General features: G+C 56.6%; 1 protein-coding gene and 1 long non-coding RNA gene across 9 annotated transcripts in view; one reads left to right on the forward strand and one right to left on the reverse strand.

Annotated features, from left to right (window-relative positions):
• Positions 1-619: 619 nt before the first annotated feature.
• LOC309641768 lies at positions 620-10,169 on the reverse strand. The gene is made up of 3 exons (XR_014252762.1): positions 10,145-10,169; positions 6,539-6,725; positions 620-1,646 (listed from the first exon to the last, which is right to left on the reverse strand). It is a non-coding gene; the product is annotated as an uncharacterized lncRNA (long non-coding RNA).
• A 258-nt stretch (positions 10,170-10,427) lies between these two features.
• The window catches only part of CERK (ceramide kinase), a 215,672-nt gene continuing 209,659 nt past the window's right edge, over positions 10,428-16,440 (forward strand). For 5 of the 8 annotated variants that reach the window (XR_014252760.1, XM_082422204.1, XM_082422205.1 and 2 more), the window contains exon 1: positions 10,451-10,721. Coding sequence is in view for 6 of the 8 variants with exons in the window: in XM_082422204.1 (XP_082278330.1) it covers positions 10,589-10,721 (133 nt within the window). In the remaining 2 variants the exon portion in view is untranslated. Of the gene's footprint in view, positions 10,722-11,057; positions 11,129-16,440 lie in introns of those variants that run through there. The other 3 variants (XM_082422209.1, XM_082422210.1, XM_082422206.1) reach the window with 3 other exon arrangements.

Here is a 16,440-nt window from a genome sequence, read left to right on the forward strand (position 1 = left end):
TCTGGGTCCCGGTGACCCTGTTACTTTTGTCCACTGGGGAGAAAAAAAAAAGCACAACCTAAAAGCTGAGAATTACATTTTATTCGGTGGGTTTACTGAGGACTTAAGCCCAGAAGACAGCCTCTCAGGTAGCTCTGAGGGACTGTTCCAAGGACAGAGGTAAGGGAGAAGCCAGGATATACAGGAGGTTTTGCAAAAAAGCAAAAACAAAAAACGAAGGTAGTCAAACATCAAAAGATTACTGCTGATCAAAGAAAACCAGACATCTTAAGTTCATGAATTTAGCACTTTTCTATGTACGGAAGATGCAAGAGTCTGGGCTCACTGAAGTCACTCTTTTGATCTGCACCTCAGCTACCTGGGGCCAGTGTCCTGTTTTTCTCCATCCTGAGTGCCCTCAGGGTGCACCACGGGGGAGGCTGCAGTGGCTGAGTGGCTTGATGGCCGCAACAGCCTTTGTTTACTGATAGGGCAGGCAACATTTTTTGTCCAGGCTTTGCTTAACCCAGACTCTCCCCAACCCCCCACCCCCACCCCCGCCTGGGGCTATGGCTCCCACGTGCTGTCCGTCTGCTCCCGCTTCCCTCCTGCTTCCGTTGGTGGGGGGAGCCGGGGGGGGGGGGGCGGGGGGGGAGCCTGGCACCCTGGACTTTGGGCCTGGGCCTCTGTGTGTGATCACCAAGGCTCCATTTGGCTCTGGCTCCTATCCCAGCTGAATCCATTTGCATGTAGTACATTCCTGCCCATTATTTTCTCCTTGCCTCTCTAGAAACTTCTCCTTTATGGTTTTCTCTCCCCCGTTTGGGGCATATATACCTGCTCACTGCTGCTGTGTACTCATCAATCTCTATCATTGAATAATGACTTTTTAAATCTAGCTTAACTTCTGTGGTTTTAAGGTAGCCGTCACAAATGGGCTGGTCTCTGAATGTCCCTGGCCTGTATCTGGGCTTTGTTGTCCTGCCAAATGTTTTATGCTTTGGATCGGAATTAGTTGCCAATATTTAAAAATCACAAGGTTACACACACACACACACACGCCCACACACAAATGTGCATTTCTAGCTTCTCTTGGAAGCTTCATGTCCCTACATGGAGCTGAAGGGCCCTGTCACCTTTTGACAGGAAGGTGCTGTCTGGTGTGCCCCAGTCCCCACTCTGCCCTAATGTCTGCCGCAGTCAGTATTCTTATACACAACCCCTGATTTAAACTCAATTTTGTCTCAAATCGAAATTGCTCCATTGACTTTCCTGTGCTTGCATTTTCATTCATTCATTCAGCAAATATTTATTGAATACCTACACTTTGCCAGGTTCTGTTTGGGCACCGGGGACACAAAAATGAAAAGGACAAGGCCCCTGGCCTCATCCGCCTCCCAGTCTATGCCCATCACCTCTCATGCCTCTTCATAGCCTCACCACCCACATTTTACTCCTGCAGATGCAGCCACCAGCTGATGCAGGACAAATAACCTTCCCCCGCCAGGCTCAGCTGCGCTGGGTGCTGTCTTTCTGCCCCAGGCCTCTCTCACACCAGGCACATCCAGAAGAAGAAGGCCAGGGACTTCGCTGGCGGTCCAGTGGTTGGGACTCTGTCCTTCCACTGCAGGGGGCACGGGTTCGATCTCTGGTCTGGAACTAAGATCCTGCAAAACACGAGGCACGGCCAAAAAAAAGAATAAAATAAAAATGGCTAGACTCTCGCAAATGCAAAACCCAAGGTCAGGAGGGGACCCTGGGGGTGAAAGTGGGGTGGCCAATCCTGAGGCTCAACCCACCGGGCTCCTGGAAACTGCACGATGCCCAGGCCCCTGCTCCTGTGCCCAGGCCCTCTCCCCCCACATAAACCGCCTGCTCGCAAGCCTTGGTCTCAGGCGCCACACTGGCTTTCCCAGTGTACCCAGGGGAGGTGGGTAGTAATCAGGCTGAGGCACAGTCTAGTGGAAAGGCAAAATGGGCAAATATGCAGAGTGATGGAGATGCCATCAGAAGTCATTGAGGTATGATGACAACGGGAAGCGGATAATCAGGACGATCGGGGAGGATGTCACCGAGTCGTCCTTCCAGCAGGATCTTAGACCACAGGGCAGGTCAGCAGGGGCCCCAAGGGGAGGGAAGGGTGTTGATCTCCCCAGCTTCGCCCTTTCCACTTTTGTTTCCAGAGCAGCCTCTGCCAGAGATACACCTCTGAGATCCGTGTTTTTTTTTTTTTTTAAACATCTTTATTGAAGTTAAATTGCTTCACAATGGTGTGTTAGTTTCTGCTTTATAACAAAGCGAATCAGCTACACATATACACACGTTCCCATATCTCCTCCCTCCTGCATCTCCCTCCCTCCCACCCTCCCCATCCCACCCCCCCAGGCGTTCACAAAGCACTGAGCTGATCTCCCTGTGCTATGCAGCTGCTTCCCACTAGCTATCTATTTTACATTTGGTAGTGTATATATGTCCATGCCACTCTCTCACCCTGTCACAAGATCCGTGTTTTAATCCATCCAAGACTCTTTGTGTAACTGAAACAGGAGGGAAGGGGGCAGGGCACAACCTTTGAAAGAATGACACAGCCCGAGGACATGACATAAACTGATTAGAACCAAATGGGTCCAAGATGGTGGACAAGTTGACTTCCACTAGACCTTGAGCCTCGGTATATGCTCATTGTAACACACCAGCACAGCTAAATGACACACCCACAGGCGCCATGGCAGTTCTAAGGTGACCCTAAGGATCAAAAAGTGGGCGGTGGCCCGATTCCTGGAAATCCCTGCCCCTTCCAGAAATAGCTGGAATCCTCCTCCCACTCATTAGCCTGTGAAATTACCCACCCCTGTAAAAACTGACAACCCCATACCCTGGTGCCTTTCTCACCTTCTGAGACGGCCCACACTCTGTCTGTGGAGTGTGTGTTTCTCTCTAAATAAATCCACTTCTTACCTATCACTTTGTCTCTCACTGAATTCTTTCTGCGATGAGACATCAAGAACCTGAGCTTCATTAAGTCCTGAAACCAGGTGTGTGATCTCAGTTGGAAGACTGGGGGTTTTGGCCGGGTTCAAGTCCCAGCTGTGTGGGCTCAAGTCCCAGTCAGGGGTCTGGCTGGATTCGAGTCCCAGCCGCGTGGGCTCAAGTCCCAATTTGAGGTGCACAGTTTCATAACCACGGTCAACCAACACATAGTTTCCATGACTGTACTCATATCTTATATACATGTAATCATTGGGGGTCCAGACCGAAGCCTTGCCTTGTGGAGCTCACATCCCAGCGTGGACGAAGGGCCTTAAATGAACAAGCACAGAAATATCTAGAACAGTATCAGGTGGTGATAGATGCTTCATGAAAAATAGAGAGGCAGGGGATGGAGCTTGACTAAGGGAGGGGGCAGATGGGACAGTCACTCTCATTGGACATTTAAGCAGGCTGGAAGGCAGGGAGACCAGAGCCATGCAACCAGCAGAGGGTCGAGGTCCAGGGTCAGGAGAAAGTTCTGAGCAAAGGCCCAGAGGTAGGGTGACGTTTGGCTGTTCAAGAAATGAGAGACCAGTTGCCCCGGGGGGCTGAGCCAGGAGCAGGAGCCAGGGGGTCCTGGGGGCAGAGGGGAGGAATTAGGAAGAAATCTGGATTTCCATTTAAAAAAGATCCCTCTGGCTGCTGAGTGAAAGCTGGAAGATCAACATGTTCCAGGAGTTTTGTTGGACAGCCCTTTCCCTCCCTGGTATATTTATCCTTCTAACAGGGTTCAGTGCAATTGTTAATCTCAGCTCCTAAAATCACAGCTGTTTCCTGTAAGGAGTCCTGCAGATAACCTAGACATTAAGGACTTAGACATTTCCCTAAACCTAGACAGTCTGCCCAAGTCCCTTCACCTTCACCCTGAATGGCAGCCTGGCAAGCAAATGACCTGAGCTGCCTCCCACCCCAGACACGAAAACAAAGCTCCGGGGGCCCTTGGACTTTAAGGCATCTGAGAAAGGGTTTAAAGTGTTCTTGTTTATCTTTTGGTTTGGTTGTCTGAGGATTTTTGGAATGTTTCCGTAACAAAAACAGATCTTACAGGCACTCTCTGATTCCTGATATGGGAGTCTGCCTTTAGAAACAGACCGTGCATATGTTTTAGCTCAGATAAAGCAGCACTCAACTCCCAGCTCGAGTAGCAGATTGTCCCTCTGAGCCTCTAAAATGGGCGCAATTAGCTTTATCTCCAAGGAATGCCGTGAACTGGGTCCCGACTGACCCAGAGCAGGCTGTCAATTAAAGGTGGGTATCATTGCCACTGCAGGGCTTTGTGACTTCCCTCTGTTTCCGGGCTGAGTTCTGCAAATTGTGAAAGGCAAGCCTCTCTTAAGACCTTCATCCTTCCCCCTTAGGCCCACAGGGAGCTTTGTGCAGGAGCCCTTGCCCAGCTCTGCTCCGGGGGTCAGGTCCCTGCACCTGCCAGTACTTGGCACACAGTAGGGCTCAGTGAGCCTGAGTCAGAGGAACGGCTGCTTTCCTGGACTTCTTCAGAGGCTGCTGCCCCTCTCTGGTCTCAGTGTCTCCATCTGTCAAGGGGGTGGAGGGAGCTGGTCCAGATTCCCTGACCTGAGCCCCACGCCCTAAGTTCATGGTTCAGGCCCTCCTCCTCCCTGGTTTTCTGTCTTCTGCTACACAAACCGTGTGTGCGAGGGTGCAGCTCTCCAGCTCGCCTTTTATTTGGTCTCCTTCCCACCTGTCCTTCCACGTACGGCGTCCTCCGGCCAGCCATCACTGCGGGGTGTGCCTTGGTTCTGCAGTAGCTGATTGCAATCATTCTCTAAGGTGGGCTGGCAATGCATGTTGTTTCTACTGATTCCTCTTCCCTTTGTTTTTTTGGGTTTTGTTTTGGACTCAATAGTAGATTCTTTGTTTGTGCGGCAGAACTTCTGGATTGAACCCAGATTGTGTTTGTTTATTCTTCGTCTTTAAGATCGTCTTTCCTCCAGAAGGTGCTATTTGCATTCGCCTGGGTTTGGCAGAAGCAGGCTTTCTCCTTCCACTCGGGGTGCAGGCCCATCCCCTGCCTCCTGTCCCCGGTTCATGGAACTTACCGTTGCCCTCCCCCACCCTGTGGCTGAATCAGATCACCTGTCCCCCAAGGCTTTGCAATTTCCTCTTATATTTTACAGACCTCGGATATCAAAAGGCAAATGCACATGCCAGGTATGCTATCCAGCCTCTCCCGATCCGTCTGAAGACCATAGTTGACGGCTGTCCTGTGCAAGCATCACCTCCACCGTGTCCCCGGCAGCCCTGGACACCGGGTCACGTGTTCCCCACCCCACATCCCACTGCACCCGACCAAAGGCCACTCAGCCGGGCTGCATGCTGGGCCATAGATGTCACCGGCTGGGAACCTCCCAGGGTCCTCCTCCCCCGGGGCCCAAGGCTGGACACTGCAGCAGCTCCCACCCCCGAGGAGTCAAGGCCGTACTGCATGAACCAGAAGTGGACTCTGCTGCCGACCTGGGGACGCGGCTCACATGCAGGTGCCCCTCCCACCACCCTCACTGAGCTCTCCCCGCCTCTGAGGACCCCAGCCAGCCAGCCAGCTTTCCTCCAGCTGCGGAGACGGGAGCGGAGTCTCTGCAGAGTTCACCCCCCGGGAGCTGGCCTTTTCCCCAGCATGGTCTGCTGTGAAGCAAACAGCATCCCCCAGACAAGGCAGGCCTGCTCCCCACGGGGAGAGAAACCCAGGATGTTGCCGACAGGACGGCCAGACTATGCGAGGGCGGCCTTCAGGGTCCCACAGCCCTGTGTGTCATTCCCTGCTCCACCCCCCGCTACTGGATAACCCTGGCCAGGTCCTAACCTCACTGGGACGGTCTTCTCACCCGCAGAGCAGTGTCACCTTGAAGATTAGATGAGCTGGTGCCGAGCACAATGCCAGGCACCCTCTCAGCACCCGACCCAGGCGGGTCACCCGAGCAGGCCTGGGGAGCCTAGGGGGTGCAGACCAAACCTGATCCTGGCCTTCGGGCCCTCCCCTGGGTGCACTGCTCCCACGGTGCTCAGGTCTGCGAGCAGCCCTGATCCTTGGGCCACCTGTGGTGTTATTCTCTGCTGGTCGCGCCTGACTGGCCCTTCCAGCTCAGATCCACCCTCTGGCCGCCACCCTTGAGGGCCACCCTCCATGCCAGCCCAGGCTCGGGGCTTTCCCAGGTGGGCAGGTCCAGCCCCGGCGGTAGAGCCTCTGGGAATCTGGATGGCGACCCACAAGAGCACGTCAGGCAGGACAGTCCTGTGTGCCCCGGAGGGTGGCTTGGCTGGAGTGCCTGGGGCAGGACCTGCTGGGGGTGCAGGCTGCCCTTGTGTGCCCCCTGTTCTCATATTTCGGACTCTCCTACACCAGTGTGGCCCTGGGGCTCCCACTGAGCTAGTTACCTTTCTGTAGAACTTGAACAGGCCAGGTTAGTTTTGAGGGCCTCAGTCTTTCCATGTGTAAAACGGGGCAAATAAATCCCACTTCCAGAGGTTGCTGTCTGGGTCACAGGGATGTGCATTTTGTAACTTATCAGCTTACTCTCCCTGGGATATTTCTTCCAGGCAGTCAAACTTGATGGGAAGTTAGAAGCTCTTCTTGCAGGATGGAGGGCAGAGGGCAGAGGGCGGCGCTGCGGGCAGCCGGTGTGCAGCTGGTGCAGGTGTTCCCACCCCCACGCAGCAGGATTGTGATGTCAAGTCCGATGCTGTGTTCGCGGGGAGGAAGCCTGGGAAGATAAGCAGAGCTGTCACAGTCAACGCGGCCAGGGGCTCCCAGAAGAGAGAGAAAGTAGGTCAGAGGCCATGGAAGGGATGGTGCCAGGAGGTGCTGACGGCGCCAGGTCCCCATTAGTGGCCAGGGCTCTGTGGGCAGGAGAAGCCAGTGGGCCTCCGGCAGGGATGACGCAGTGGGCGGGATGCTTGTGGGCGTTGGGTGGCAATGCTGTGGGCCTAGACAGGACCTCAGGGTGCAGGCAGCCCGCATGTGAGGTAACCTGCACAGGTGCAGCATGGCCCAGGGGGCGGTGACCAATGCTGGGCAAGATGTCCAGCCTAGACCAGCTAGCCAGTTCAGGCTGTAGGGCAGTCAGGCCACCAGGGAGCAGCCCAAGCCTGCAGACTGGACACGGGACGGGACAGGTGGCAGGGCAGGGCCTGACCCAGCAGGGCTCCAGGCTGCTGGGCTGAGCCTGTGCTCTCGGGCCCAGCCGGCTGCCGGGGCACATCTCGGCCCCGTGGAGGAATGGTCAGCAATGGGCACACACCAGAACAGCAACAGGTTCTGCGGTGCCACAGGTGGAGATGAGGCCATGGACGGGCAGCCCCGAGGAAGCCCCATGAAGCCAGCTGCCCAGGGATTCGGCCGCGTTAAAGGAGAAGGCTGGTGGGGTTTCCCAGGCAGACACGTGGGAAGGGCATCTGGCCAGGGCCCAGCATGCGAAAGGTGAGAGGTGAGGTGGCTGGAAGGCCAGCAGGGGAGCCCGGAGCACATTCTGAACGCAGACGGCCAAGTCACCCCAGCCTTCTGAAGGTTCTTGGTGGCTGTTCTGGGGATTTGCCTTTGCAGCCAGCTCCTGACGGGCCCACCAGGACCTGGCGCGCAGCAGGGGCCTAGCAGCTGCTCTGGGGCAAAGCCGCCTCTTTCCTTCCATGCCCCCAGCTCTGTGCTCAGAGTCACGGGCCCACAGCCCTCACGTAGGGCCTGACCCCCTGCCCAACACTCTCCCCATCCAGCTCAAGTGCAGGAAGCACGTCTTCTGAAAACTTGGCCTTTATTTCAATAACTTCTCCCTCTGATTTAAGCATGTGGTCCTGCCTTGGCCAGGCCCCTCCCCGGCCAAACCGAGGACTACAGGCTGGGGCTGCAAAATGCCATAGACTGGGTGGCTGAAACAAGAGAAATTCATTTCCTCAGTTCTAGTTCCGAGAGGCTGCAAGTCCAAGATCAAGGTGCCAGCAGGTTGCTTTCCTCTGAGGCCTCTCTCTGTGGTTTGCAAATGGCTGCCCTCTTGCTGCCTCTTCATGTGTTTGACCCTCTGTGCCCGATCACCCATGGTCCCTCTGCGTGTCCAAATCCCCTCTCTTATAAAGCCACCTGTCACACTGGATTGGGGCCTACCCCCAAGGCCACATTATACTTTAATCACCTCTGTAAAGACTCTATCTCCAACTCCACTCATGTTCTGAGGTCCTGGGGGTCAGGACTTCAGCACGTGAATTTTAGGGGGTCACAGTGCAGCCTATAACAGCCACTGAGAGCCCCCTGGCCTGGCCTATGGACTTTGAGTCTGTCAAGTGAGGAGGGTGGGGCCCCTCGGGGCCCCAGCAGTGTTGTGTAGTTGACGCTGCTGCCCCCCGACAGAGCTCCCTGAGGGTGGGGGTGGGGAGGGGGCCTGAGTCCTCTCTGGGCGCCCCCCTGGCTACAGGATTGTATCAGCTGACGTGTGGCATTCAAGGATCCTGTGTGAGTAACCGAGGAGGGCAGAAGGGGCCCAGCCCAGGGAGGCCGAAGGGAGAGGCCACACAGGGAGGCTGGCACTTTTGAGTCCCTGCCCACCGGCCCTTTCCTGGCATCCCTCCTCACGTGCAGCAGTGTGTTACCAGCTCCCCACCTGGTGCTGGTGCAAGACTTCCAAACACATTTCATATCCATATTTTCGGAGCCTCAGACCAGCAGCCCCGTTGCCATCAGCCCTACTGGGCTGGGAGATCAGGCCCGGCTTGCCCAAGGGAGGGGCTAGAACTCACACCCCACCTTCTGCCCTATCCTGGCTCCTGATTCCCTGTACCCAGCCTGAACAGGGGCTGGGCTCCCAGCAGGAGTGAATCACAGGGAGCTGGCAGGATCAGACCTGTACCTGTGGCTCCCCAGTGCCAGGCACGGGCAGCAAGGCCGCGGGCCTGCCCTTCCGCCATCTGCTGAGGGGGCGGACACGCTCTGAGAGCAGGTCTGGAGCCTCGCTGGGCTGGGTGCTGCACTTAGCAGGGGGTCAGGGAAGGCCCCCTGTTGACAGGGGACGGTTGAGCTGAGCACTGTGGTGAGGAAGAGAATCTGGGGGCACCAGGGTGATGCCTCAGCAAAGTGCTCAAAACAGCAGCCCCCCTCTCCTTGGGCCTGCTCAGGAGGGGAGGGCAGGGCTCAGCTGCCTGCCCCCCCCCCAGCTTCCTCCCAGGCCCCTAAGGGGAAGACTGCTTCCTCCAGCCAGCCTTCCCTGCCTGCCAGCCTGCAGGCCCCTCCCCTCTGGTGGCCGCTTATACTCCAGCATCTTCCCCTTGCAGGCTGGCTGGCCATGAGAACCTGGGGCTGTGGGACCCCTAGCTGCTCTCTGCAGCCCCCAGCCCAGACACATACTCCAGTGGGCAGTAAAGGGTGGCTGGACCCTGGCAGGCCTCTGAGCCACACCTCTGCTACCTGTGACCAGGACGTGCCTCCTCAGGGGGAATCTGTCCTCATCCTAGGTGTGCAGGCCCGGCAGGGCCCTTTGACCCAGTTTTAGGCATTCAATCCCCAGTGCCTAAAACTGCCCCCTTAGGAGTGTAGGGGTGCTGCAGCACCTGCCTCCCTGGGTGGTCACGAGGGTGGCCTATAAGCAGAGGAGAGGGTGCCCGGTGCCATGCTGGCCCCAGCACAGTCCACACCTCCAGAGGGTGCATGCCAGCCCTTCAAGAGGAGAAGACGGGGTATCCAAGATGCCGCCCGACGCCCAAAGTCAAGCTGCCCAGGGCGGTCGCAGGAGGACAGGCGTGGGGCGCGGAGCCCACCCAAGGCCCGTGGGCTTCCTCCACACCCGCACGACCGCCCAGGCAGCATTTCGGCGCCCCTGGAGGCCCCCGCCTGTCCTGACGACCCACCAGGGAGGCGCTACTGAGCTCCACGCCCCCGGCCACGGCGGCCCGGACCCAGGATCGGCGACAAGGGGAAGCCACCTCCTCGGGCCAGAGCAAAGCCCTGCGGACTCGCCCGGGCGAGCTCACCCGGTCCGCGTGGCCCGACCCCAGCCCAGCCCCCTCCTTGATCGCCCGGCCCCTCCCCCGCCCCCTCCTCTGTTCCCTGCTCCCTCCTCTCTCCCCTCCCCCCCCACGCCCGGCCCCCTTCTCAGGTCCCCCCGCCCAGACCCCCCCCTTGGTTCCTCGGCTCGCCACCCACCTCGTCCGTCCCCCTCCTCGTCCCCTCCCCGTCCCACCGCCCGGTCCCCCTCGCGGTCTTTCCTCGTCCCCCTCGCCCCGCCCACCTCCCCCGGCCGACTCCTCCCCTCCCCCGTCCAGCCCTCTCTTAGTCCCCCGAGTCCGGCCCTCCTCCCCAGCCCGACCCCCTCTCCCTCCCCCGCTCCGCCCCCTCCCCGTCTCCCGCCTGGTCCCCCGCGGCCGCTCTGCGTACGGGGTGACGCAGCGCCGCCCACCCGCGCGCCCCGCCCGCCCCGCGCCGCCGCCGCCGCCGCCGACGCCGCGCCGCCGCCGCAGCCGCCGCAGCCGCCGCCGCGACCCGGCTGGGCTCCAGGGGCCGCTAACGGTCCAGCGCCCCTCGGCGTCTGCGCGCCCGCCCGGCGCCCTCAGCCCAGCCGACCCGGCGGCGCCCTGGGCGCTGGGCGCGATGGGGGCCGCGGAGCCGCTGCGCTCGGTGCTGTGGGTGAAGCAGCAGCGCTGCGCAGTGAGCCTGGACCCCGCGCGGGCGCTGCTGCGCTGGTGGCGGAGCCCGGGGCCCGAAGCCGGCGCCCCCGGCGCGGGTGAGTGTCGCCGCCGGCCCGCGGGCTCGGCCGGGGTGGCGGGGCAGGGAGGGGCCGGGGAGGAGGGGGCGGGGAGGCCGGCGGGAGGGGGCCCCGGGACCGGAGGCGCGGAGATGGGGGCCGGGGTCTCGGCAGCAGCTGGCAGGGAGGAGTCCCGGGCGCCGAGGGTGTGTACACTCCGGGACCGGGGTGACAAAGAGCGAGCGCCGGGGCGGGGGTGGGGGGAGGTGCCGGCGGGGAGGGCCGGAGCCCGGGCGCCTGCGGTCCCGGCGAGGATGCGACCCCGGAGGGCGAGGAGCGGGGTGGTGACGGCGGGGGAGGTCTGCGGCCCGGGAGGTGTCGCCTGGACGGGGCCGCATCTCCGTGACCGGCCTGCAAGTATCTGAAAGGCACCATCTGGATCGATTGTGAGACTGATTACGGATGGATCCCGAGGGAGTGCCGGCGTCCCGCACTCGGTTTCAGTTTAACCCGAGTACAGATGCTTTTCGTTAGCGGGGATCTAGAGCGGGGTCAGGAATTCCTGTTGTAAAGTGAAAGACAGGCTCATGATCTTCTGTCTGGGATGTGCTCCCTGGTGGGGTTGGTGTGGGTGTTAATTCTGGTGCAACAGGCTGGACACAGGACCTGCGGAGGCCCTCCGATTTGGAGAAGTGTAATTTAACTAAAAAGGGCACTCTCTCTCCCAAGGAGAAGGGGCCAGCGGCTCCCTGGGCCGAGACGGCGGCGGCAGAGGGGTGGGCAGAGGCTTATCAAGGAGGTGTCATTTGACCCCTGGCAGGAGGAGGAGGATTACAGGAGGCGCCTTTGGACAGTGAGAAGGGGAAGGCGTCCATGGCTGGCGAGGAAGCCCAGGGCTGGCGAGTGTGGGTGTGTTTCCATCTCATTCATTTGTCTTTCGCAATGTTTTATTGAGGGCCCGTCCGGGAAGGGTGCGGCGGTAATCCTCGCCTCTGCTCAGCGCACGTGACAAAGTCCCTGCCGCAGTGGAGCATTTTCCATTAGAGGGAGAGACAAGAGGGGAACACACAGGGGCGTGTATGTCTCAGAAGAGCCCTGCAGGGTGGGGGCAGGTCGCTGTGGTGCAGGGGGTCCCAGAGTCCTCACTTGCAGGGGGGCATTGGACCAGAGCCCTGGAGGGACCTGTGCACATTGGGAAGAGATGGTCCTTGCGGGAAGACCACAAGTGCCAAGGCCAGACGTCCACGGGGTGCTGCAGGAACGGAGGGAGATGGGGGAGGGGAAACGGGGCTGTTTGGGTGGCATGGGCTGAGATGGGGACCCCTGGAGGGCTTTATCCATCTTAACCTGGAGAAAGGATCCCTGTGGCAGCTTGGAGGAGAGCAGACAGAGGAGGGACTGCAGGTGGGAGTGGTGGTGAGCAGGGCTGGGCCTGCCTGTACTGAATGAGCAGCGCCAGGGGAACGTGAATTCCAGGTTTGTAGTTACTGAAATTGCAGGAGGAGCAGGGATTTCGTTTTTAATTATTGGGGGGTGGGGTGTGTAGGTCAGGGTTCTCTGGTGGATGTTCTGAGTTTGGGATGGCTTTCAGATGCCTTGGGGGCAGTCGGGGGTGCTGCGGTGGGTCTGGGGGTGCTTTCTGACACTGAGGTTGTGTGGCTCCGCTGGTGGGGGAGGGGTGAGGCAGAGCTGGCCGGTTAATTGGGGCCAAGGTCAGGGGTGGTCTCGGACTCTTGGTTTCTAGCCTCGGTGTCACCAGAAGCATGGTCTGCAGAGAGCTTATCTGTGGCTGGGGGTCTGAGACTCTACCCTTCTACCAGCTTTCTGTTGTCCCCTTGGGAAGACATGTCATTCCTCGGACGTCATCCTCCGGCCTCCTGGCACCACACGACTAGGTCATGCCTGGCCTGTCCCCGAGGGCTTTTGAGCTTTCCTGTAAACCTCTCGGCTTAAGGATGGGGCACTGCCATTTCGTGGGGCACTTGGGCGCAGCCACTGTGCTTCTGCCCTGTATCCCATTCAAACATGATGCATTCCTGCGGGGCAGCTTCTCCTGTATTTTACGGATATAGAGAGTTTTAGAAACTGGCCCAACTAGTGGTTGAACCCGGGTTTGAGGTGTGGTGGGTCCAACTCCAGCTGCTGTGCACCGGGTGGCGTGGCCTCCCTCAGGCCACAGCGGCCATGTGGACACTGGACAGACCCTGCCCGTCCGGGATGTCTCGGTGGGGAGGTCACTCCTTGCCTGCTTTCGGCGTTGGCATCCTCAGCCGGCTGCCGTTATGGTTTCTGGTCCCCAGATCCTCGGTTTTGGGCGGTGTGCTTCGGGGCGGCTCCTCACTGGCACAGCTGCCTGCCCTCTTCCCTGGGACGGTGGTTGCTTCACTCTTACAAACCGTGAAGGCCCTTTTGTACAGGGACTGGTATGCAAGAGATTGGTCCCCTCCCCGGAGAGGCCGGGGCTGTGGGAGCCCTGGCACCCCCTGTGCAGCCCACCACCCTGGGAAAGCGCTGGGTCAGCAGTGCAGGGACGGAGCTCGGGGCTTTCCTCATAGCTGCATCCCCAGGGCAGTGGCGTCTGAGTCAGATGATTTCATGCTTGAGAGCAGCCCTGGCAGTAGGGAGACGGGAAGCAGTCCACGGGACATTTGATTCAGTTACAGAGTGGCAGAACCCAGCCTGCCACAGTCCCAGGTGTGTCTGCTTGCCGGGATGGACCGTGGCTTGGCCTCGGAGGGAAGGGAGGGGAGGGTTGTGCAAAAACAGACTGATGGGGTAGGGAGTGAATTGAGATCACCTTCGAGGAAGGACAGGGGAGGGACCTGCCCCGGGGCAGCCGCGTGCACTGGGTGCAGCCGCTTCACGTGACCAGCTCGGTCTCTCCACAGCCTCGCTCCTGTTTTCAGACAGGAAAAATGGAAGTTGTGAACTGATTGCAATTGATTGTAACGTACAGAAGGGAGCTGGCTTTTAATCCAGGCCCACGCTCCTTCATGTGTGAGGGGGCTCAGCGGTTGAGAGCAAAGGAGGGACCCGGATTTCAGGGGGCAGCGTTGTCTGGACCCAGGAACAGCTGCTCTTAAGGAAGCTGTGAGGCTCCGGGGCGCCAGCCTGGTCGGAAGTGGGGCAGACTGAAAACAGGAAACCCGGACCCAGCCCTCTCACAGTGGGTCGGGCTAGTTCAGCTTGAAACAGACTGAAACTGTATCTGGGCTGTACCCCGGGGTTCAGGAAAAGAGACTCTGGATGTGTTCCTTTAGAGTTGGGGCTGGGAGGAGTGTATTGGCACCCTGGGGTGGGGTGGGGCAGTGCCCAGGCTCCACCTGTGAAGGAAACCCTCCCCTTCCTCTGGCAGCTCCCCCCCGAACCTGGGATGCCCCAGGGCTGATGGGGAGCTCCTTGGGTAGGTCACTGCTATATTTACAGAGTGTCCCCAACACCCCTACGCAGTGCCCAGCAAAAGGTAGGGAAGCCACAGATACTTAAAAAGTTTTTTTATGCTTACAAAAGTAACTCATGTTGATTTAGTAAAATCTAGAAAACACAGAGAGCACACAGAAACAGAATCACCCTTAGTCTTAACCTTCAGCAGTGACTATTTGGTGTTTGTTTCTGTGCAAATATGCATATTACTGTTTACTCTCTTAAAACATGGTTTTTTTAATGTGAACTTTATTGAGGCATAATTTGCATACAATAAAATTCACACATTTTAAGTGTATAGTTTGGTGACTTTGCCACGTTTGATTATCTGTCCTAAGGAAAAAGACAGGTACTTAAGGAACTGTGGTTTAGGCTTTAGAAGATATATTTTCTGTGTTTGTTAAGATACTGATGACCCCCTCCTCGTGTCCCCGTCCCCATTCTCCCGGGGCTCCTCGTGTGCCTGTGCATGGCAGGTGCTGAATAACCCTGCGTGGATGGCCGCATATGGGAGGTGAGGTGTGGCCTGCCCCTGGCCACGTGGTGAGCGGAGGCCGCCTCGGGACTGGGCTCCGGCTGTGTGGGATGCAGCATGTCCAGGGGTCACCGCTGCCACTGGCAGGAGAACGTGGGGGGGAGTGGTTGCTTTGCTGTTTGCTCTCCCAGCACCTTGACTTTTCTCTGGAGGATGTGGGTTTAAAACCATTGGAAGTGGCTGGGAAGCTGTATGGTTTGTGTAAAGCCCACAAATTCTACAGAATCCCCTAAAGCGTAAACACCACAGATCCTGTAGTCCTGTGTTTCAGTATCCCCTGATGTGTCTTAGTTATGCCCCGTGAGGAAGTCAAAAGTGCTGTAGGTAGTGTCAGATGATGTAAAGCTAACGACCTGCACAGTTTGATAGGAGGAATCTCAGTATATTTGAATAGGAAATAAATGGCAATCCTGTCTACCTGTTTCAGAAAAAAAAATAGAATCTCATTCTAGATTTGCATGTGATTCACCGTCGGAAGAGACGTACCGGCTTTTGTGGTTTCGAAAGCAGATGTCAGGAAAACAGCAGTCCTGCCTGCCATCTGTCTCTCTAGGCACCTGCCTCAGTTATGGTCAGGTTACATGACTTAACAGTAGGCGAACGTGGTCATAAATATCGTAATCTGAGATAATTCCAAGGTTAACTTTTATTTGTTACTCTAAAATAGGTCAGCAAACATTTTCTTCAAAAGCCAGATAGCAATTATTTTAGACTCTGTGGGTCACAACTTCTCAGCTCTGCTGTTTTAGCACAAAAGCTGCTGTAGGCAGCATGAGAGTGAATGCACGTGGCCGTGTGCCAATAAAACTTTATTTACAAAAGCGGGCAGCAAGCTGAATTTGGCCTGCAGTTTGCCGACCCTGCTCTAAACCATTATTCATCATTATGCGTTTTCCTGCTCTGTTGTTTGGTGCGTTCACATTCAGGATTGCTATGTCTTCATTTTGGATTGACCCTTTTTTCGTTGTGTAATGCCCTTCTCTGTCTCTGATCATTGTATTTGTTCTGGAGTCTACTTTATTGATTGACACGGCCACTCCTGCTCCACACGTCTTTTCCATCCTTTTACTTTCAACCTGCTTACATCATTAGATTTGAAGTGAGTTTCTTTAGACTGCATAGGGTTGACTCATGTTTTTTAATTAACTAAGCCAATCTATGTCTTTTTAATGTAAATATATTAGGGCTTAAGTCTGCCATTTTATTTTTTGTTTTCTGGTTTTCGTTTCTCTGTTTTTCCCTGCCTTCCTGTGAATTACTTAAAAATATTTTTTTAGAATTCCATTTGTCTATATATCTTCATCTTTTTTATTAGCTGTTTATTGTGGTAAAATATCCGTACTGTTTTTGAGTGCACCTCTTTGTATAGAGGTGGAGTGGTTGCCCAAGATATTGGTCTATATATACGTATCTCATCCCAATCTTGTGGTGCTGCCATTTTACCAGTTTGAGTGAAGTGCAGAAACCTTACCTCTCTGCATCGCTTTACTCTCCCGTTCTATAATGAAATTATCTTAATTATTTCTTCTACATGCGTTTAGAACCACATTGGTGTTATAATTTTCTCTTCCACCCGGAAACATAATTAAGATAAGTCAGGAAGAGAAGGAAATCCTATTGTGTTTACCCATATCTTTGCTTACTCTGTTCTTTCTTCCTTTTTTTCCCCCCCCCAGGGACTCTTATCACTTCATTTCTACTTCCTGCATCCTTTCTTTTATGATAGGTCTGCTGGCAACAAGTTCTCTTAGTTTTTCTTCATCTGAGAATGTCTTAATTTCTCCTTTATCCCTGAAGGAT

Source organism: Balaenoptera physalus (genome assembly GCF_965194825.1).
Source record: "Balaenoptera physalus genome assembly, chromosome: 13".
NCBI lineage: Eukaryota > Metazoa > Chordata > Mammalia > Artiodactyla > Balaenopteridae > Balaenoptera > Balaenoptera physalus.